This window comes from Aquarana catesbeiana, linkage group LG01, assembly GCF_042186555.1.
Source record: "Aquarana catesbeiana isolate 2022-GZ linkage group LG01, ASM4218655v1, whole genome shotgun sequence".
NCBI classification, from domain to species: Eukaryota; Metazoa; Chordata; class Amphibia; order Anura; family Ranidae; genus Aquarana; species Aquarana catesbeiana.
Genome location: NC_133324.1, coordinates 219,575,098 through 219,599,445, shown reverse-complemented (window position 1 = coordinate 219,599,445; position 24,348 = coordinate 219,575,098). Strand labels below are relative to the sequence as shown.

The following is a 24,348-nucleotide window of genomic DNA, read 5'->3' as shown; positions in this document are numbered from 1 at the left end:
TGCTGGCTTTAGCAAAGAACATATTGTAAGTTTTAGATTCCTAGTTTACATTGCTGGCAACCTCTGAATTTTTTAACTCAAATTGCGTCTGTATGGGGATCAATAAATAAACCATGAATGTGTTGTGATGGAGTGACAGAATTCCATTTCTTCCATGCTTTCCTGACATTCTTGACTTTGCATGATGCGTTACTGTAATAGCACAGCATATTGCCGCATGAAATGCAAAGTACAATGACCTGCAACTGACTGCTGGTAAACAATCTTCTCACAAAGTCAAATCTGTACATAGTCACTTTTCTGTCAGCTACAGGGCTCTACGATGCGGCAAAGCTAAGACAGTATAACACCAGTGGGAGCCTTAAGACATTTTCTTAGCACAACATAGCATTTTTTAGAAAGGTGAATTGTATATTATTTATATGGTGCTTTCCTTTTCTGTTTGCATGTAAAAAGTGCTTTTTTTGCTAGAAAAAACTCCAGACATTATACAATATATATATTTTTAGTAGAGGCCCTAGAGAATAAAATGGTGGGTTTTGTAAATTTTTATGTCACGCGGTATGTGCATAGAGGCCCTAGAGAATAAAATGGTGGGTTTTGTAACTTTTTCTGTCACACCACATTTGCGCAGTGGTTTTTTGAACGCAAATTTTGAAAAAAAAACACTCTTTCAAGAATTTTAATGCAGACAAATACAATATAATGCCAGATTTTTAGCAGAATATAAAAGATAGTGTTACGCTGAGTAAGTAGATACCTAACTTATCATGCTTTAAAATTGTGCATGCTCGCGAAATGCATGCTCGGTCTGGTGCTAGAATTTTTTTCTTGCTCTGATATTTGCGGCAATACCTCACATGTGGTGTGATTGCCGTTTGCTTATGTGTGAGGGACCGTTCACTTGTGCATGCGAGCATGGGGGGGGGGGGGGGGGTGCTTTAAAATTTTCTCTATTATTTTTTAAATTTTTTTAGACTGTTTCTCTTTTTTATCAGTTGTATTGCTGTCACAGGAAATAGACATCCTTTGTGACAGCAATAGGCAGTAACAGGTACTCTTTATGGAGAGATCTGGAGTCTATTAGACCCCAGATGTCTCCTCTGCCCTTAAAAGTATCTGATCACACCAAGACAGGTCGCTCCTGGTTTTCCTATACCATAGAGCTGATTATGGACCTTCCGTTCTGGGTTCTGCAGTGGAACCCAGAGAGGCACCAGTGGGTAGCAGGGGGGGTTACCGTCTGTAAAAGCATTAACGCTATAGAGTCGCTAGGAGATAGATTTTACAAAAAATTTGTCTGCCCACAGAAAAAAAAAAAAAAACTTGAAAGCCACGTCCTAAATATGCATATTGCAGTCTTCAATTGGATAATGCTAACTTTTATTATTATAGGCTTACCTATAGGTAAAAATCAACAAATAGACTTTACTCCCACATTAATATATTAAAAGTAAAAAAAAGGATGTTTGCTTGCACATGGTAGGATAATTAAAGTAACCACAACTATACCCTATTTGTTAATGAACATCTATCTTCCCATTGCACCTGCGCTGGATATACATTGGAGATAAAAAGTGTAGAAGGCTGCTGTGTGGAAGAGGGGGCAGGGGGAGCTGTGCTGCTCATAGAATGACTAGAATCTGACATTAGTGATTCATTTGTAAGATTCCAATGTATTGTTCTATGTTGCCCACACCTATAGAGGTTAGTGAGCTCACATACAGGGGGAGATTTACTAAAACTGGAGCACTCTCAGAATCTGGTGCAGCTGTGCATGGTAGCCAATCAGCTTCAAACTTCAGCTTGTTCAATAAAGCTTTGCCAAAAAGACCTGGAGGCTGATTGGCTTCTATGCAGAGCTGCAGATTTTGCACTCTCCAGGTCTAGTAAATAACCCCCATGGCTTTTTAAGAATATATAAATACTCAAATGACCATAGCCTGGCCACAAATTCACTTTAGGCTGGGTTCACACTATCGCCACATGCGGCTCCCAGTAGGGGTCCGGTGCGTCCTGGTTCACCGTTTCAGGTCCGATTTCAGATCGAATTTTTGGCTGAATTCGGAACCTGAAACAGACCAAAAGACGCATAGGGCTCCTGTGCAAATTGGATGCGGGGAAACCGCATTCCAATTCGCAATAGTGTGAACCCAGCCTTAAGGTGGAAAGTTAGTCACTTTCAAATGCATTTATTTTGTATAAATTGCTATTTTTTTAGAGCTCAATCTTTCTGTACAAAAAGCTAATCTAACATTTGGTTGAAAATCAGGTCTATAAGTGAGCATTTTATGACATCCCTCCAACATACAACTGTTTTCCAGTTAAGCTTCCTCACCTTTCCTAATAAAAGCCACATCCTTTAGCCCTGGCCAGCGTTTCCACTCATGCTAAATTTAGTGGCAGCTTTGCTGTACTAGTATAATTACAAAACTAATGTGCGCACATTATGACCAATAGAAAAAATGGTTATAAGCAGTTTGAACGCACAGATCCCATAGCATTTAAAGGACAGTTCAAATCAAGAACAAAAATGTAATATACTGCAACCAACCAGTTATGGTGGCTGCATTAGGTTTCATTTTTCGGGCTCAGAACATTTTTATCACATACAGAAATTACTTCTTAAAGAGGAGCTCCAGGCTCCTTCAGAAAAAATAAAAATTCAGCAGCTACAAATACTGTAGCTGTTGACTTTTAATATTAGGACACTTACCTGTCCAGGTGTCTTCACCCCAGCCAATTTTTCCATACGCTCTCGGGTGCTGCTGCTGCCCTTACCTGTAAGGGAAACTGTCAGTGAAGCCTTGCGGCTTCGCACCTGGTTCCCTACTGCGCATGAGTGGAACGTGCTGTGCTTTGTGAATGGCCCGATGGTGGGGGAAGGAGGAGGAGGGCTGAACTTCCGAGTGATCACGCCACGGTAAGATCACCTGGAAGTGGGAGCGGGTACCTGTCAAAACCAGGTACCCGCTCCCCCAACCCCCCCCCCCCCCCCCGGAAAGGTGACAAATGTGGTACCGGAAGGGGAAAAGGGGGCAGATAAGCAGAGCTTGCCCTTTTGGGTGGAGCTCGGCTTTAATCTTGCCAGAAATACAATGTTCATGTCACTTCCCATAAGCTGAACTGATAGTAAAAACAATTTTGTCTTTCTTCTGTGAACTACAAATCTTCCCATCTCCTGTAAAGGAAGTGAACAGAGGCAGACATGTTTGATGTCCAGCCTGGGTGGTGGTAACCATGGCTCCTTCCATATATACATTACAATAAGTAAGCATAGCCCGCAAGGACAGGAAGAGTGTTATTCACAGGATTGCCAAATGAAAACAAAAAAAAAAAAATGCTTGGAATGAAGGAAAACTGATGCAAAACCTCATCTAGGAACTGTTAAAACTAATATATAATACTGATATATTACATTTTTGTTATTGAGCTTAGATACACTTTAAGTTCTGTGCTTTAGCAAGTAGAAACTAGCATTTCTTAGATTGTCTGCTGTTCGCCTTTTATGGATTTTCTTTTTGTATACTTGAAGATGATGCGGAGCAAAGTATTGATGAGTGTATTGTAACTACATAATTGCACATCAAAGAGGAAACGCACACGCTCAGATGTTAAGCCCTGCTTTTTAACAAGGTGTTGCTCCCAAACATTGAAGTGTTTAATTACATTTTAAAGTATAATGAATATCATATTATGAAGCTGTAATTAACCCTTAGAAACATGCAGAAAATGTATGCAAGGCTTAAAATATGGATAAAAAGTAGTTGAAATTAGTATTTCATTGAACACTTCACTGAAACAACCTTTACTGAAATGAGATTCCTTTCAAAATTTCAGTTCTGATGATTCAAATTGCTTTGTAAATGGAATTAAAAGGGATATCTGTCCAAGAAAATCCCTAGTAACAGTGGTGTTACCGTTAATACTAAGGTTGTCCCTATACCGAGTATTTGCAGGAGTACTTGTACTCGTACAAATGCTCCCGATGCCTGGACACTCAGGAACAATCAGTACAGTGGCGGGAAGTTATAATCACAATCTCCCCGTGTGGTTTTCAATAAAGCAGTTGAAATCTGCAGAGAGGAAGCACACAGTGATTATAACTTCCCCTAAGTGTCCCGCCGTATCCTCCTCCGGCCCCCCGCCCCCCCAGATCTTTCAGAATGGAGAGCAGAGGAAGGACTGGAGCTGCACCACAAAGTTGAAGGGAGCAATCATCCCCACCTGGAGCGGCACAGCTCTGTCTTTGTAAGGGTTAACTCTACGGTTTCTTAATAGATTGATAGGGGTTCCTTCAGCAATTAACCATTTTGGTCTCTCAGATAAGTAACCACTAATTCTGACAACTGACAATCCAACAAATGTCTGACAAATCTGTAATTTTTTTATTTTTTATTTTTATTTATTTCAGGTACTTATATAGTGCTGTCAATTTATGCAGCTCTTTACATATACATTGTACAGTCACATCAGTCCCTACCCTCAAGGAGCTTACACTCTAAGGTCCTCACATTCATACATACTAGGGACAATTTAGACAGGATCCAATTAATCTACCAGCATGTCTTTGGAGTGTGGGAGGAAACCGGACTACCCAGAGGAAACCCACACAGGCACAGGGAGAACATGCAAACTCCAGGCAGGTAGTGTGGTGGTTGGGATTTGAACCAGCAACCCTTCTTACTGTTAGAAGAAAGTGCTATCCACTACACGCCACCCCATGTCATTTACCAGTGTTTTCCTTTTCCCAAATGAACAGAGTCAGTGAGTGCTGCCTCTGTCCATTCATAACTGAGTATCATAAACTTTGTTTACGATGCTTCAGTTTTTGAATGGAGAGGAGCCTCTGACTCCTGTCCATTCATTTCCAGTGCAGCTGAGGCTGCTGAGAAAGGGACTGGGGAATCTCTATCCTCAGTCCTTTTCCATGTCTCAAAGGGGAGATGTCAGGGGTCTGTTTACCCCCCAACAGATTTGAAAAAAAAATAAAATAAATTAAACATTGTCATAAATAAATATCCTAAAGTAAAAATAATAAAAAATAAGATAAAATAAACACTCCCCCCTCCCACCCCCCCCCCCCCCAAAAAAAAGAAAGCATTGTAAAAAAAATATATATATATATCTATACACACACACACAAACACATATACACACATGCCCACATGTGTGTTTTAGCTTTGAGGTGCACACCCTAATGCAATTTATGAGGTGCACACCCATCCATCTATGAGTGAGACTAAGCTCTTTAGTATAATGCAAATCAAAATTAAACTAGTTAATACTCTGCTGATTGCTGCACTGTTTAAAAATTCTACCACCAGCCAACACATACAGTATTAAAGTACAGTTAAAGACTCTCATATGGCTTTTATGGCAGTCTAAGCGAGTACTGAATTCAGTTACGATGTTATGCACAAGCCACAAAAATTAAACCAACATAGACCAATGTATTCGGGGGAAAAAATCTGACGACAGTTAAAGGAAGTGGTATTTGGGGTATCCAATTTTTAACAAAGAAGATCATCTTATCAATTATCAAATATCATAATGTGGTTCAAAAACGTAACCAAGGGAACAGTGACATGTCATTGTGAGTTTATATTAAATAACAGCATTACTATATAGACTAAAAGAAAAGACCCAATTAGATGTCAAGTATTGGAGGTATTATTTAGATAAAGCAAAGTAACAAGGAAATAAAATATGCAATAATATACACATTCTTACCTCATAGGACCAGACGCACTGTGTTCCACCAAAGCGCCGCACACATCTTCCCACTTCCACATCTTCATGTGTAGTATACATCTCACGAAGACATTCACCAATGTGTGGGACCATTCTTCGCAACACCTCTCGGCTAAAAATCATCCCTGGACCTCCCATGCAGAAGTTTTCTCCAGGTTCAAGTCCAAGTTTTCCAAGTTCTTCAATATTCCCCAGTCCTGTCTGGCCCAAATAAAGGGGCTTGCTGCTGTTTAGAGAGCGCAGAAATTCCTCCAGTTTTTCACCTGTTTAACAACAATGAAAATATGGTTACAAATGTTACCAGTTATGACACCTACTGTACATTACGTTACTGTTAGAAATACTAAGTACTGTACATGCACCAATACAGATGGCAAATAAAAAAAAAGGAAAAACACTTTAAGGCAAGCACTCACTCGTTTATCACCACATTAAAAATGAGTAGATTTAACTAACAAAGGCTTTGACATTCTAAAACAACTAGCTTAAAATATTGAAATAAGCTTTCATCTGGAAGGAGGTGTGTTAAAAGGAGTGCACAATTATTTAAATTGGCAATGTTCAGAAATTTCAAGGAAAATAAATTAAAAAAACACTATAGACATCTGGTACACCTTGATAAAAAAATGATAAATGATTTTCAATAATGCCTTGCTGGAATCAAGATATTCTGTGTCCACAGTACATCAATCAGATTAGTCTGACATGATCTGCCCTCAGTAAAGCCATGCTGCTTTGGGTCCAGCAAGTGTGTATTTTTAAGTCATCGATGATTCTTCTTTTCAGAAGTGATTCCATTAACTTGACTACAACTGGTGCCCTTCTTGTGGATAGATATTAGCTGTTCACCAGTCATGGGGAACTTCTCCTGTTAAAAAAGATTGATTAAAAAGATCTGTTTATGGTCCAACAACTATACCTCAAAGTTCTCTTAGAACTCTGGGATGGATACCATCGGGGCCCATTGCTTTATTAAGAAAATCCCATCAACTATTGCCTGCCTTACTGTTCACACATTCTCTTATAAACTTTGTTGAAAACAAGACTATACTGGTCTGCAGAGAGAGATCATGGGATGGCAGCCTTGTAAGTACCAGATATTATTTTGTGGTGTTGGACACAAAGAATCTTTCACTGCTACAGAGGAACTGTGTAGTAAGTGCCTGACAGATTAGGCTTTATTTATCCTTTCTTTTTATCATGTGGAAATGTTGCCTAATTCTCTTTTATGCTAGAAATGCTTCTATGTTTTTAACGTATTTAATGATTGAAACACATTGCTGTCAGAGTGTACAGTGCCTTGCAAAAGTATTCACCCCCCTTGGCATTTTTTGTGTTTTGTTGCCTCACAACCTGGAATTAACATTGATTGTTTGAGGATTTGCATTATTTAATTTACAGAACATGCCCACAACTTTGCAGATTTTTTAAATTTTTTTTTTTATTGTGAAGATAACAACAAATAGGACAAAATAACAGAAAAAGTCAATGTGCATAACTATTCACCCCCTAAAGTCAATACTTTGTAGAGCCACCTTTAGCAGCTATCACAGCTCCAAGTCGCTTTGGATAAGTCTCTATGAGCTTGCCACATCTTACCACTGGGATTTTTGCCCATTTCTCCGTGCAAAACTGCTCCAGCTCCTTCAAGTTGGATGGTTTGCACTTGTGAACAGCAATCTTTAAGTCTGACCACAGATTTTCTATTGGATTGAGATCGGGGCTTTGACTAGGCCATTTCAACACATTTACATGTTTCCCCTTAAACCACTCAAGTGTTGCTTTAGCAGTGTGTTTGGGGTCATTGTCCTGCTGGAAGGTGAACCTCCGTCCTAGCCTCAAATCACACACAGAGTGGTACAGGTTTTGCTCAAGATTATCAATATATTTAGCACCATCCTTCTTTTCCTCAGCAGTTTCCCAGTCCCGACTGCTGAAAAACATGGTGTTCTTTGGGTGATGTAATGTGTTGGGTTTGCGCCAGACATTGCGTTTTCTTTGATGGCCAAAAAGTTCAATTTTAGTCTCATCAGACCAGAGCACCTTCCTCCATTTTGGGAGTCTCCACATGCCTTTTCGATAAACTCAAAATGTGCCATTTTGTTTTTTGCTGAAAGTAATGGCTATATTCTGTTCACTCTGCCATAAAGCCCAACTCTATGGAGCGTACAGCTTATTGTTGTCCTATGTACAGATACTCCAGTCTCTGCTGTGGAACTCTGCAGCTCCTCCAGGGTTACCTTAGGTCTCTGTGCTACCTCCCTGATTAATGCCCTCCGTGCACGGTCCGTGAGTTTTGGTGTGCGGCCGTCTCTTGGCAGGTTTGCTGTCATGCCATGTTCTTTCCATTTGGTTATGATAGATTTGATGGTGCTCCTAGGGATCATCAAAGATTTGGATATTTTTTTATAACCTAACCCTGACTTGCACTTCTCAACAACATTGTCCCTTACTTGTTTGGAGAGTTCCTTGGTCTTCATGGCAGTGTTTGGTTAGTGGTGCCTCTTGCTTAGGTGTTGCAGCCTCTGTGAGTATGTGTAATGACAGATCATGTGACACTTAGATTGCACACCGGTGAACATCATTTCACTAATTATGTGACTTCTGAAGGTAATTGGTTGCACCAGAGCTTTTTATGGGCTTCATAACATAGGGGGTGAATACATATGCACATGCCAACTATCAGTTTTTTATTTTTCAAAAAATAGTTTTATGTATATATTTTTCTAATTTTACTTCACCAGCTTAGACTATTGTGTTCTGATTCATCACATATAATTCAGATTTAAAAAAAAAATTAAACTAAAGGCTGTAATGTAACAAAATACATAAAAAGCCAAAGGGGGTGAATACTTTTGCAAGGAACTGTACATCAGTGTCAATACGGGTGCCTTGGGCAACTCCCCAATGCACACCCATATACATTCTCCCAGTGTGTCCTATGCATGCCGTTAGGCAAGATGTACGGCCCCTCTAAGGTCATGTGCTTGAAGCCAAAAGCTGCCTGTGTCAGGTCTAAAACATGAATTGTTGTGTGAAAACGTGCTAGCAGTAAAAAAAAAAAAACTGAGCTTGTCTACCTCAAAAGACAGTAAAAACAAGCCTGCTATCATTTTTTCACATCATGGGTGAAACATACAGCCTACTAATACAAAAACAGTGTTTCCCAAACCATGAAACCCAGGGTATGTCACCATTGTAGGTGGTACAATGTTATGAGAATATACTCTCTTCGAAGGATTGCAAGGTGGTTTATTTTAACCACTTGTTGTAAATGCTTTTATAGGCTTCAGCAGATCATTTGGACCGGACAAAGCCCTGGCTGCATGAAGACTATAGCGGGATGTGTGGGACACACATGTGATTATTGCCAATACTGTAGCTTGGAAAGCTAAGATTTGTTAAAAGCAAAGTAGGTCTGCTTTATCATTATTCTTGTTGGAAGTGAGTGAGGTGGTGGCCTTATATGCCATGATAAATTATGTCAAAGTGGATTGAGTGCATCTTGCTTATCTTCATATTGATACAGTACAGGCAGCTGAGGCAGTGGTCCTGAGTTCCTGGTAGACCCATTAGGAAAAGGAGACCAAAGACCTAATAGGAAAAAGAGAACTGGCCCATTGCAACCAATTTACAATCATTTCTCATTGTAATAGCTCTGGTCTGATGACTAAAATTGAATTCAGCGTACATCACTGCAATTTTTTTAACTGATTACTAAACTACCTTATGTTTTTTCAAATGACTGAATATTATGTGCCAACCTACACAATGGCAAAGGGTCATGAATAAACAAACACGTCACCACCAGGCTCATCACTTTACTTAGCCCACACGATATATTGTTTTACATGCAGTGTTTAATTACTGGCCATTCTGGGACAGAGCAGATAACCCTGTAAGGAACTTACATATGTAGCTTTTGGCGTCTGTAGGTCATAAATACACTTGTAACCATAATGATCCATAATTACATCAAATCTTAGCCCATTAAGTCTAGCTTTGTGTAACAGTAACAACTAATTCAGGGAATATAGTATAATAAAGGGTTGGTTTACATGAATGTCAAAGTGACATTACCATTACCCTACTTATGTTCCAATAAGAAATAAATCAGCTTAAAATAATAAAAAAAAAAAAATATTTAACTTGCAAAAATATGAGAACTTGACTATGCAAAGTCGACAATCAAAGCAAAAATATACAAGAAAAAGCATTTACTATAACACCAAAAAAAGAGCAATAGGAAAACAAAGAGATATTTGTTCTGAAAGATACGTCTGCATTTGTCTGAGTTAATATTTATCTGGCTGGCTAGAATTTAATTTGTTGAATTATTCTTATTGAGTGAAATTACTGTTTTCTTCAATGTGAGCCACATTTTCCTAGTTAAAGGGCTGTTAAATAAAAAAAAAACGTATTTTGTCTCCTTTTTAGAGAATGACATTCATTCTATTTAACACAATGACAACAGCAACCAATCCAAAATGCAGTTAAGTTTTTGATAAAACTGGATTTTTATTTAGAATTCCTATTTACATTTCTTTCTATATTAGTAATGTCTTGCATAGCTGCAATTGAACTAGGATATAAAGGGTCAACACACAGAATTTACTTAGGAAGGAAGAGCAGCAGGACAACCTCATAAGTGTGCTGCTGCTCCTTCACTGCCCAATCACTGGCTGAGGTGTGTCCTGGACTAAACTTTTTTGCTTAAAGCGGAACTTCAGTCATTTTTTTTAACTTTCCATCAATTAAACCCTCTGCCATTGTTGTTTTAACTTTGGATAGGAAAACATTTTTTTTCTGCCAGTAAATGCCTTATACAGCCCACTTCCTGTTTCTTGTCTGGTAAAAAGCCTAGGCTTATGACATCATGTACAGCTCTCTTTCACTGTCATGAGACTTTGCCAGGAAGAGAGGGGGGGATGAGTCATAAGAATTCAAATGAGAGCTGCAGGGCTGCAGAGATGGAGGTGTGCCTCTGTGTGTCTGACTCAATGGATGGAGATTTCTGCAGCATATTTGGCAAGTACAGAATCACAGTATATATAAAATAATATGCAAAGTGGTTTGAGGGAAGCTTCAGAATGGCAAAGGTGTTTTTATTACAAATTATGTGAGCAGACTGCAGTCCCTCTTTAACTGCAGTGCAGCCTGGAGGGTTATCTCGGATATGTATTTCAACTGTGGCATTAGCTGTCTGACTTGGATTTAGCTTTACTTGCTCAGACTATAGTACATGGAAGCTTAACTGGTCAGTATGAGTAATTCCACTGCTTTAGTTTTCAAGCCAATGTGTATTCTTGCACTAGTAGCAGGTAAATGTATATAATATTTAAGGAGTTTTACAACTTCAGCCTGAATGTTTCTCTTCTTTATTTCCATTAAACTGAAGTTTAAAGTCTCTGACTACGAGACTACATGAAACAACCTAACACTGGTTTCTATACTTATTAATAAACTTTTCTTTACATTATACATCATCAGAAAAGACATATATGCAGAAAACATGTAAATGTTCATACAATAAAGTACTCTCTAAACAGTAAAATATTAGGGAAATTAAAGTGGATGTAAACCCTCACATACACCCAGTGAAGTGAACAGCCTCAGATGATACATAGAGATGAAACAAATCTCCCTACATAAGTTTTACATGTATATCTGCTGTCTTCAGTTTTTTAGACTCATTAGAAAGTGCACATTGTGTTACAAATGTTTCTTCCTGTTTCAGCAGTGGGTGTGGAGTCTGGGCATACACTGTGTGAGAACTGATTGGAGGAAAGGCACACACCCCCACTCCACCTAGGCAGAGGAACGAAGAAACATGCAGAACTGTACTGTGAATAGACAAGCTCTCTGCTTATTTATCTCTAAGTTCCCTCCCCGACACAAATTTCCAGCTGCTGTTATCTTCTGTGCCAGAGAAGTTATGATGCTGATAACAGAGGAACGGAGCAGCAGAAGGACACAGGACTTAGGATAGAGATAAGCAAACATTACAGATATATGTGCCCAGGTTAGATTTCATGAATGGGGTTTACAACCACTTTAAGGAAGTGTTTACTTGGTCATTATTAAAGCGGGGGTCCACCTATCTATCGTTTTTTTTTTTTTTTTTAGTTCATTCACAAACTTTTCTTCTCAGCATTACATACTCACATATTGTGTGTAATATGTCCGCCTGTGTCAGATTTTGTCGGAAAGAATAACTTATATTATTCACTGCAGGCGGTTTCCATCTTCATTGTGGGCATTTGAAGCCCACAAGCATTTATTTCCTGGATGTGGTGAATGCTGTGCTCCCAGCATTCACCGCTCGTTCCCGCACATGCTCAGTGGCATCCTGGGAAGCCTGAGACTAGCTCCCAGGAGTCTGGGAGAGGCTAGAAACACGCCTACTCCCACGGGAGGAAAACCAGGAAGTGCAAAGAAGAATAGAAAAATAAAAGGTAATTACGGTGATTTAAATTTTTTTAAATGGCATGTCAGCATCTAGGCAAGGAAGAGAATACATACAGATATTGTTCAAAATTTGGGTGGAACCCCGCTTTAAATAAGAAGTATGGCCAAAGCTTGTTTGTTAAATGTCTCTTGTGATTCACAGGAGTGCACGTACTTTTGCTCTGCTGTATCCCGACAATAATCTCAGGAAGTACCCAGATGCCTGACTGGCAGCTGGCTCAGCCTCTCAGCACGCCCCTGAGAACCTGAGCCAGATGCTTCCGCTTCCTTCACAGCCTAGCGCTCCAGTGAGCCCTTGGGGGCAGAGCAGAGAGTGGTGACTGCTTGAGCGAATCCAAGAACTAAGCAATTAGTGGTCATGTGATATCTCAGTTCTTGGGCTTAGAGCTGGTGGAGGACAGCATTGGACTGATGCTGCAGCCATATAGATGAGTATGTATGTTTATTTTTTTATTTCCCACTCTTCTCCTTTAAATAGTTATTTAATCACTTCAGCTCCGGAAGGTTTACCCCCCTTCATGGCCAGGCCATTTTTTGTGATATGACACTTCGTTAATTTAACTGACAATTGTGCGAATGTGCGACGCTGTACCCAAATAACATGTTTGTTCTTTTTTTCCCCAAAAATAGAGCTTTCTTTTGGTGTTATTTGATCACCTCTGCGGTTTTTATTTTTTGCGCTATAAAAAAAAAAAAAAAACGACCATTTTGAAAAAAAACAATATTTTCATTTTTATTTTTTTTACTGGTAAAGGCAGTGAACAACGACTTATAGCGGGACTGCGATAATGTGGCAGACAAATCAGACACCTAACTGACACCTTTGACACTTTTTGAGGACCAGTGACACTAATACAGCGATCAGCGCTAAAAAATATGGCACTGGCTGGGAAGGGGTTAACATCAGGGGCGATCAAAGGGTTAACTGTGTTCCCTGTGAGTGCTTTCTAACTGTGTGAGGGGTGATTGTACTGTGGGAAGGCAGAGATCTGTGTTTCTGCTTATCGCAAACACAAAATCACTGCCTTCCCTTGTCACAGAGTGGCAGTCTGCCTTGTTTACATAGGCAGACTACTGTTCTGCCTGTCTCCCGAACGATTGGCAGGTCCTGGTGGACATCGCGTCCACTGAACCCTCTGATTGGTGGCGCGCCCCAGACCTGGAAGTGCCAGATCACATACCTAACACATGATCTGGCGCAGAGCGGCCGCCCTGCAGCAGAATATCATGCAGTATATCTGCATGAAGAGGTTAAAGAACACCAGACAACATATGAAAGCACCCAGTGACTTACATGTAATCTCTATCACAGAACTGGTTGCTATCGCACTTCATAATGTTTTTTCCAAATGGGGCAATGGGCCACAACCTTTTGAAACTGAGAAAAGTTAGACAATTGCCAGTGGGATGGAGTCTATAGAACAAGTAGGTCACAACTACTGGGAACACATTTTTCATAAGAACTCAGTTCCTATAAAAAGAGATGGTGTCTCTTTAATTAAGAATTATTACTGTAATAAAAAGTTTACTGATACTTTATGTGTTTTGGATTATTTCATCATAATTAAAAGCTTTCTGTGCAAAGTCATAAGTCCATCCAGACAGTATTTTATAAAACACACCATATGTTTCCTGCAAGAGGCACAATCTACTCACTTTGATAGATGGAAAAAGAAAGACATCTCAAAGTCACGCAACAACACATGTATATACAGTACAGTAAAACCTTGGATTGCGAGCATAATTCGTTCCAGAAACATGCTTGTAATCCAAAGCACTTGTATATCAAAGCGAATTTCCCCATAAGAAATAATGGAAACTCAGATGATTCCTTCCACAACCATTTATTCATAAGTCCTTCAGTTTATAGTCCATATAAAAAGATTATAGCAATGTGATAGGTTGTGTATCCATAAAATGTCCATCCACAAATGGCAAACTCCACAAGGGGATTAGAAGGAAAATCCATCAGGAACTACAGAGTATAAAAGAGAAGAGAGGCGCCGCTAAGTGTAGCAATATGATTATATTTAATGAAGGTACAACATTTAGCAACTCACATGGTTGATGATTAAAACAGGCACATCTAAATAGGCATCCGGGGGAAAAGCTGTCCAAATAGACCGCCCTCCTCACCGCTGGCTCTCACCGCTGTCATTCTGCAATCGTCTATGGCGGTGCGGAGGATGGTCTATGTGGACAGCTTTACCCCGGATGCCTGCATACTTAGATGTGCCTGTTTTAATCATCAACCATATAAGTTGCTAAATGTCTTCATTAAATGTAACTGTATTGCTACACTTAGAGGTGCCTCTCTTCTCTTTTATAATCAGTTGTGATGTGAGGCTACTTGTATATTAAGACATCGCTTGTATATCAAGTCAAAATGTATTCAAACATTTTGCTTGTCTTGCAAAACGCTCTCAAACCAAGTTAATCTCAAACCAAGGTTTTACTGTATATGTCTATATTATACAATGTCTAGTGGGGGTTCAGTTCAACACTCTACATGAACACTTTACATGAACTTTGGTCCAGCTACTGAAGTAAATTCAAGGCTTTCTTTTCTTTGCCCATTTTTATTAAAAATAATGGATTCCTTACAGCAGGATTCCCATACAGGGGTTCAGCTTCAAAAAGCAAACAGAGGCAAAACACAGTCTCCTGACAATAAAGTAGCCCACCTTGGGTTATACACGCTCTCTGTATAATAGAACACCATTTCTCAGTACAGAACATGACAGTGTTCACAAGCTGCTCCTGCAACAACCGGGTGTTGGCCTGGTCAGTGTAGACAGACACATGTCCTTTATATGTCCATGCATCGGCTGCTACCTGCCAGCACAGCGGTCTCTGTGAGAGGGTGGAGCCTGAAGCTATCCGTCCGCAGACACAGCCGGTGACAGACAGCCCTGCACCGCGGCCCCGCGCAAGGCGCATTTCGGGAGGACGTCATATGACGGCCACCCGGAATGACAAAAGTCATTTGACTATAGGCCGGGCAGGAACTGGTTAAAGTACAGCTAAAGGCAAAATGTTTTTTTTTTGTTTTGGACGGAGCGTAGAGGGATTATAACACCTGTCAGTTTATATTGCTGTCTGTTAAGAAGATTCACCCTCACTATTTGTCCTAGTTACTAGTGGCGGCCCGTAATTCAGGGCACAGGAGTACATGCGGGGCACCAGACACATGGATTCCAATGGGTTTTTTTTTTTTTTTAAGCATGTGATTAGAGCCAGATGCTCTAATAGGCTTCAAAAAAGGGTGGGCTCAGGGTACAGAGCAATGCACTCCGAGCCCACCCAGTTGTGTAACAATAGCGAATGAATATTCACTATTGTCTTCCTCCTTCTCCTCCCGGCCAATTAGGAAGCCCCTATTGGCCAGGGAGTCTTAGGAGTCACTTCCTGTTCCTGTGCGGCGGGGAGGAGAACGTCTCTTTGTGTGCTTGCAGGGAGAATCGGCCAGAGGGGCCCTGGCTCTTCTTTCCCCCTGCCTCCATAAGGTAAGGTATCATTCACATGGCACATGGCACATTCACGGGGAATCACTCCCGTGTGTGGGGGGAGTGGTGGGTGATCGTCACTTCCATCTGTCTCCCCAGGGGGGGGTGATCACTGCTATCCATCTCCCGCATGGGGGGGGGTGTTGTCCCCAGAAAAGTAACAGAGTGGAGATATCTTCCAATGGGGACAATAGTTCTGGTGACCTGGGGGTCCCCAAGGGATTTCCTTAATTTGCAGGGATTTCCTTCCACTTCCTGTATGGCTGTGGGACAGGAAGTAAAGGGAAATCTCCCCAATGGGACACAGATGGAAAAAAATGTTATGACCCTCTCTTACGCTATCCAAAATGGAAAAAATGTTTTTGCCTGTAGTTCTACTTTAAGACATTTGCACAGTAAATGTTTTATTCATAGACCCTTATATATATATATATATATATATATATATATATATATATATATACAGTCAAGTCCATAAATATTGGGACATCGCTACAATTCTAAACTTTTTTGGCTCTATACACCACCACAATGGATTTGAAATGAAACAAACAAGATGTGCTTTAACTGCAGACTATCAGCTTTAATTTGAGGGTATTTACATCCAAATCAGGTGAACGGCGTAGTAATTACAACAGTTTGTATATGTGCCTCCCACTTTTTAAGGGACCAAAAGTAATGGGACAATTGGCTGCTCAGCTGTTCCATGGCCAGGTGTGTGTTATTCCCTCATTATCCCATTTACAAGGAGCAGATAACAGGTCCAGAGTTCATTTCAGGTGTGCTATTTGCATTTTTAATCTGTTGCTGTCAACTCTCAATATGAGATCCAAAGAGCTGTCACTATCAGTGAAGCAAGCCATCATTAGGCTGAAAAAAAACAAACAAACCCATCAGAGAGATAGCAAAAACATTAGGTGTGGCCAAATCAACTGTTTGGAACATTATTAAAGCGGAGGGCCACCCTGGAAAAAAAAATGCCACCAAAATTCCTGAAAAAAATAAAAAAAAACATTTGGGAAAAAAACATTTTTTATACTTACCTAAACCCTGGTTGCTAGGCAGTCTTCCTAATCTGCCTCTTCCTATTCCGCGGCATGTTCTTCTCCTCGGTGAGCGGCCCCGTTGTCTTCTGGGAACTGTGTGTGTTCCCAGAACACCACGGGGCCATTCACAGATCGATGCGCCGCTCGCGCGTGCGCAGTAGGAAACTGGCAGTGAAGCCGTAAGGCTCCACTGCCTGTTTCCCTTACCTAGGATGGCGGTGCCGGGACCCGAGAGCCGAGGGACGGTTCGGCCTCGGGCGGCCGACATCGCAGGCACCCAGGAAAGGTAAGTCTACTTATTTAAAGTCAGCAGCTACAGTGTTTGTAGCTGCTGACTTTAAAATTTTTTTTTAGCTGGCAGGAATCCCGCTTTAAAAAGAAAGAACGCACCGGTGAACTCAGCAACACCAAAAGACCCAGAAGACCACGGAAAACAACTGTGGTGGATGACCGAAGAATTCTTTCCCTTCCCAACAGTTGGCCAGATCAAGAACACTCTCCAGGAGGTAGGTGTATGTGTGTCAAAGTCAACAATCAAGAGAAGACTTCACCAGAGTGAATACAGAGAGTTCACCACAAGATGTAAACCATTGATGAGCCTCAAAAATAGGAAGGCCATATTAGAGTTTGCCAAACAACATCTAAAAAGCCTTCACAGTTCTGGAAAAACATCCTATGGACGGATGAGACCAAGATCAACTTGTACCAGAGTGATGGGAAGAGAAGAGTATGGAGAAGGAAAGGAACTGCTCATGATCCAAAGCATGCCACCCCATCAGTGAAGCATGGCGTGGGCATGTATGGCTGCCAATGTAACTGGTTCTCTTGTATTTATTGATGATGTGACTGCTGACAAAAGCAGCAGGATGAATTCTGAAGTGTTTCAGGCAATATTATCTGCTCATATTCAGCAAAAATGCTTCAGAACTCATTGAATGGTGCTTCACAGTGCAGATGGACAATGACCCGAAGCAACCAAAGAGTTTTTTAAGGGAAAGAAGTGGAATGTTATGCAATGGCCAAGTCAATCACCTGACCTAAATCCGATTGAGCATGCATTTCACTTGCTGAAAGCATTATTTTCTTTTTCTTTAACATTCTGCTTAAAAATTTGTGAATCAGTACTGCTTGGACCTTGAAGAAGGGGACATACCCAGAAAGCTTGTCCTGAAAAATTGTATGTTAGTGCAAATAAAAAAAGTATCACGGACAGTACTCAACTTGCTGAAGACAAAACTGAAGGGAAAATGCCCCCAGAACAAGCAGGAACTGAAGACAGTTGCAGTAGAGGCATGGCAGATCTTGACCAGGGATGAAACCCAGCGTCTGGTGATGTCTATGCGTTCCAGACTTCAGGCTGTAATTGACTGCAAAGGATTTGCAACCAAGTATTAAAAAGTGAAAGTTTGATGGATGATTGTTAATCTGTCCTTTTTGGTCCCTTAAAAAGTGGGAGGCACATATACATGATTTGGATGTAAATACCCTCAGATTAAATCTGAAAGTCTGCAGTTAAAGCACATCTTGTTTGTTTCATTTCAAATCCATTGTGGTGGTGTATTGAGCCAAAAAGATTAGAATTGTGTTGATGTCCCAATATTTATGGACCTGACTGTATATATATATATATACATTCGTTTCTCAGAGAATAGGTGCTGGAACTCCCACCTACTGAGTCACTTCTTGTCTCTGCCCCCTACCCACCTCCAAGCAACATCTCTTGGTTCCACCCCTTACCCACCTCCTAGCACCGTCTCATTCAGAGAATACAGAGCCAAGTATGATTATGTCATGCTATGCTAAAGTAATTTGTATGGAAATTGGTAATAACAAGAAAAGCAGTAAAATAGATCCCCTGCAGCCAGCAGCAATATACCCCCCAGCAACAATAGACCCCCCAGCAACATAGGACCCCTGCAACAAAATATCATCCCAGCAACAATAGACCCCCGGCAGCAAGACCAGATCTCCCAGCGGCCAGCATCAATAGACTCTCCAGCAACCAGAAACAATAGACACCTCCTTTAACAGTAGATCTCTTCCAGCAGCAGTTGACCCCCCAGGCAACATAACCTCCCCAAGCAAAAATAGATCCCCCACCAGCAACAATAGACCTCCCCAGCAACACTAGGCCACCACACAAACACAGATCCCCTCCAGCAAAAATAGATCTTACAGCAGCCAGCATCAGTAGACCCTCCAGCATACCCCAGCACCCCTTGCCATTAGATACATTCAGTGCTGGAGGTGCCAGAACTGCGTTCCCCCGCGTTCCCACTGAAAAAAAGCTCTGCATCTGTTCCATCTTAATACCTTGATTTTACAAACACACAAGAGGACTGGTTTGTTTTACAGAGCAGAGAATAAAATATCCACCACTTTGCCTGTAATAGCCAGTCAGTTCAATAGCTGCTACCGACTTCCCTTGTAAGGTAAATGGACAAATCCATACATGAGAGTCTTCAACCTTGCTTGTCATTGTGCTGATTGACATAGTTAAAAAAAGGAAAAAGATGGTAGAAGAACACGAGTTGAGGAAACAGAACTGAGCAAAATTGGAAATGTTTCCAGACACAGAAATCGAGAAATGCTTATCTGACATAAGATATATCACACCTGTCAGGAATGAAATATGGCAGCTGCCAGTGTTAGACTGCTTCTAAAATGCTAGTTGCCTGGTTGTGTTTGGCTTCAACGCTTCTGAGAAGCTCAGAAAAAGCATGTAGCTAATTAAAGCAGAGAGAATTCTAAATTCTTTAGTGCTATCTTTTGGATTAATGGCTCCCAAAGTCTAAAAACCAAGGCAACAGCATAACAGACAGCCAAGTAGCATTTTCACTTATGTCTGCTGTGCATGTTCAAAATTCTTACTTTATGCACTTAAAGCTGAATACAGACAAACAGCTAAATGCACAGATGAATTACCTATGAGGGAGCTGTATTACTGTCCATCCAGTTTATAGAATTACATAGATCTGCAACACAGCACAGCACTGCCAAGGCAGCAGTGTGACAATAGTGAGGTCTGATGAACCCATATTCTGAGAAGAGAATGGGTAACTTGCACTGAACACCATCTAGTGAGCAACACACATCTGTGATCCTAGGGTTGTTTTTCTATACTAACCTACAGCTGAACTGCACAGAGTAACATTTCATACAATCTCCATAATACCTACAGTAATGGAGTTACCGTCACAAATCGTGATTACACTAAAGTAGAGAAGACACCAAACACGCATTATCTACAAGGTCTAGAAGGTTAAGATTAGACCTCCAAATAGAATAATGAAAACGACTTATATTATAGTTTGTGTGTAACAAATTATAATTAATTTTTACAAATAATATGCCAGATTTTGAAACCTTGGAAATATAGATGTGCCCAAGATAGTTGGCTATAATTGGCACACCTCTCAGATCATTTGATTGTGTGAAGTTGGCTTTGCAACATCCTTTTTGTGAACAGGGAAATATTGCTACCCTTGCATATTAGCCAACTGTCCTGGAATTGCATTTTTTTAAAAGCTGTCCCGCCATATCCATGTCCTGGGCTGTGTCCCACAAATCATAGCCGCAGGGACAGCTTACTGTCGTTTCTGTCATTGCTGCGTACATGCCTGCACATTATCTGGAGTTTCTGTTATTGCTGCCCATATCTGCACATTATCGGGACTGGAACCTCCTCCCCCTATCTCGCCCTGCAGTTTAAGGTGCTCTTGTGCAGGACAGGAACATCCTTTAGTGTTTCTTAACCTTTTTTTCTGTCAAGCCACCCTTTAAAATGATGCACAATCTTGAGGCACCTTATTCTACAATGTAAAAAAATAAACTAATAGTTTTACATAATGCAGCAACATCCACACACGTAGCATGCCCAACGTTAGAGGTGATTTATTCTTCCAAAGCAAATACACCTTTGCACACTGGTACTGACTATTATTCCAATGTTTCTCTTCAGTTTCTCTCCCTCACTCAGCTAATGTAACCCCAGTGCTGACGAAGAGGGGCAGGGGAGGAGCAAACAAGGATGCCGTGCAGGTGCTCAGCCTCAACCGATGTCATCATTGGTTGTTAGGACACTGGTGGCTACAAGGATGTGATGGTGCACAATAAAAACCTGTGGCTTTGTGTAACTAAAAAGCAGGCTTGATCCACCTGCAGTCTTGTATACAATTCTTTATGCAATTTGTAGGTATTTTGCCAAGGCAACACTGAAGAAACTTGAAGGCACCCTAGTTGAAAAAGACTGCACTAGTGCAGAGCCTCCTCCTTGATGACTATTGAGTGGGCAGGATGGGGATGCATCTGACCTCGGAGATCCTGCCCTCCTGGAAGAGGGTGGTGTAAACTGAGTAGAGGAGAGAGTTTATGCAGAGCTAATCTCTGCTGATGGGATGGACTCGTTTGCAGTACCTGATTGCAGGTTTAGCTAAAGCTATTCATTTTAACTGGTATTTCAGTGTTTTACCATACTTTGTTATTTTCCTCACACATAAAGTGAATAAACAGGAAACATTATTCCTATTGTTGAATTTTGCATTTTTGTTTCTTGCTACCGTTGAGCTGGTGTGATTATTTATTTACAATAGAGGGAAGCTGAATAAGGAGCTTTTTTAAAGATGACAACACTGACTCTTTTAGTTTTTCTGGTTTATGAACAGTTTTTACTTCTTTTCCACACCAACTTACCGGTATACAGTACGTGAAAAAAAAAATCAGAGAAAAATATCAGCAGATCAAAATAGAAAAAAGCCAATAATACTTGCTACAGTGAAACACCAGATCCCATCAAACTTTTAACTGGTTGCATCAAGGCATCAGTCTCGGAGCCATTATATGTGTGCAAGGGCTGTGGTTACTCCCTCTCTAGGTGCAGGACCATGGTGCCCTGTACTCACAGGATGCTCTCAGTTTTCTGCTGACCTCCAGATGTTGAAGTCCTTTGTAAACAAACAGGTGTGGGTAAAGCTGAAGGAATGGCATGGGTATGTCGATCCTTCAGCGTGCATGCTCCGGTGACGTCACCGGCTGCTGCTCACTGGAATATCTCCCAAACGGTGCACGTTCAGGAGATATGTATTTAACCTACAGGTAAGCTTTATTATAAGCTTACCTGTAGGTAAAAATGGAACACAAGAGTTTACTACCACTTTAATGGCACCCCAAACCCGGGTAGCAGATGTGCATTTTGTTGCAGTTTTCTAAACAACAAAATGTGTGAAAAATGCACAAAAATGCATGTCGCCAAACACACCTGGCTCAGTGCCAAAAAAAAGGTTAATGAGCTTCTTTTCTCACGCAATAGGCAGCCCATTCAAGTCAATGTGCTATCACTCAACAAACACGTCAAAGACGAGCTACGAAGTGCACCGCAGAATACATTGCTCAGGTGTGAATGCAGCCTAAGGAAAGCATAGAATGGATTGCTGATGGTTTTGGTTAAGCCAGGCCATGGGCCTCCCAAGGGTGCTCCTGCATATGTGCTTCGGAGAGGATACTGGGCCTATAGTGCCTGGAGAGTCTAACAGAACTACGGCAGGCAGAAATGGGTTAAAGCGTGCATGCGCACCCTCAACTTATGTAAATAGGCACATGGCTAGACCCCTACACAACATTAACACAGGGTAAGCAGTAAGAAAGGATATATTTAAAGTGGAAATGAATAGCATTTTCGCCCGTAAATCTGGCAGGCAATCATCTTCCTTGGTGCCAAGGGTGGAAGCTCAACTTGTCTTTATTGTAACCTGCGCTAACTTGAATCAGAAAAGGGCTGGCGACTCGGATGCTCTTGAATAAAAGTTCTTTATTGGGTTACATGGGTAAGGCTTTGATGAAGGCTTCTTAGCCGAAACGAGTCAGTGTAGCCTGTACCCGTGTACCCATGTAACCCAATAAAGGACCTTTATTAAAGAGCATTAACCCAGCCCAGGCCTATGCTTTCCACGATTCACCGGGATCCTGCATACATGTTGATATAACCCTCAAACAGATACCATGAAATCCGTAGGAGATGGTTTAACAATCAGCCCAAAGAGAAAAAATACAATAGACCATAGCGTCATACTGTATTGTATATAGAACACCCCAGTGATTTTTAACAGTGGTGCACTGCCACCACACAGAGAGCATGCTTACCAGATGACACGCCAAATAGACATGTGGCTTTGACCCAGCCCAGGCTTTTGCTCAGCAGAGGATTCCAAGGATGATATGGGGAGTAATAAGGTTCTCAGGCAGATACTGTATGCTCCATGGCTCCGCGAACAGTACATCAATAATCAGCCAGGTTTAAACAGTAATGGTTACTCTATGACCATCAATGTATAACCAATAGGACTGGATGTAGCATAATCCACAAAAAAAAAAGACTTATTCTTGAACGTTGTTCAGTAGGGTGTTTGAATGGATATTGTAATAACTGTCACAGCCGCACCATGTAATCTCCTTTGGGTTGCAGAGTTACAGAGGATAGAGTCACAAGAGGCTTTTCATGTGCACACTACTGAGGTGTACAGACCGAGGTGTACAGGAAACTGGCAGCACACAGCGGACACCTCCTCTACTTCTTCTACAGACTACTGACCATGAGAGACAAAATGTGGAAACAAATCCAGACAATCACATTGTCTGATTTTTTTAAAGAATTTATTTGCAAATTATGGTGAAAAATAAGTATTTTGTCAATATCAAAAGTTCATCTCAATACTTTGTTATATATCCTTTGTTGGCAATGACATAGGCCAAACGTTTTCTGTAAGTCTTCACAAGGTTGTCACACACTGTTGCTGGTATGTTGTCCCATTCCTCCATGCAGATCTCCTCTAGAGCAGTGATGTTTTAGGGCTGTCGCTGGGCAACATGGACTTTCAACTCCCTCCAAAGGTTTTCTATGGGGTTGAGATCTGGAGACTGGCTAGGCCACTCCAGGACCTTGAAATACTTCTTACGAAGCCACTCCTTTGTTGCCCGGGCGGTGTGTTTGGGATTATTGTCGTGCTGAAAGACCCAGCCACATTTCATCTTCAATGCGCTTGCTGATGGGAGGAGGTTTGCACTCAAAATCTCACAATACATGGCCCCATTCATTCTTTCATGTACATGGATCAGTCGTCCTGTTCCCTTTGCAGAGAAACAGCCCCAAAGCATGATGTTGCCACCTCCATGCTTCACAGTTGGTATGGTGTTCTTTGGTTGCAACTCAGCATTCTCTCTCCTCCAACACGACGAGTTGTGTTTCTACCAAACAGTTCTACTTTGGTTTCATCTGACAATATGACATTCTCCCAATCCTCTTCTGGATCATCCAAATGCTCTCTAGCAAAGCTCAGACGGGCCCTGAAATGTACTGGCTTAAGCAGGAGTCCCTGGCGGCGTAGTGTGTTACTGATGGTAGCCTTTGTTACGTTGGTCCCAGGTCTCTGCAGGTCATTCACTAGGTCCCCCTGTGTGGTACTGGGATTTTTGCTTACCGTTCTTGTGATCATTTTGACCCCACGGGGTGAGATCCTGCATGGAGCCCCAGATCGAGGGAGATTATCAGTGGTCTTGTATGTCTTCCATTTTCTAATTAT

General features: G+C 41.1%; 1 protein-coding gene across 1 annotated transcript in view; it reads right to left on the bottom strand.

Annotated features, from left to right (window-relative positions):
• CHSY3 (chondroitin sulfate synthase 3) overlaps positions 1–24,348 on the bottom strand; it is a 603,240-nt gene that overhangs the window by 453,291 nt on the left and 125,601 nt on the right. Inside the window, exon 2 of the mRNA XM_073625123.1 lies at positions 5,734–6,017. Coding sequence (XP_073481224.1) covers positions 5,734–6,017 — 284 coding nt within the window. The remainder of the gene's footprint in view (positions 1–5,733; positions 6,018–24,348) is intronic.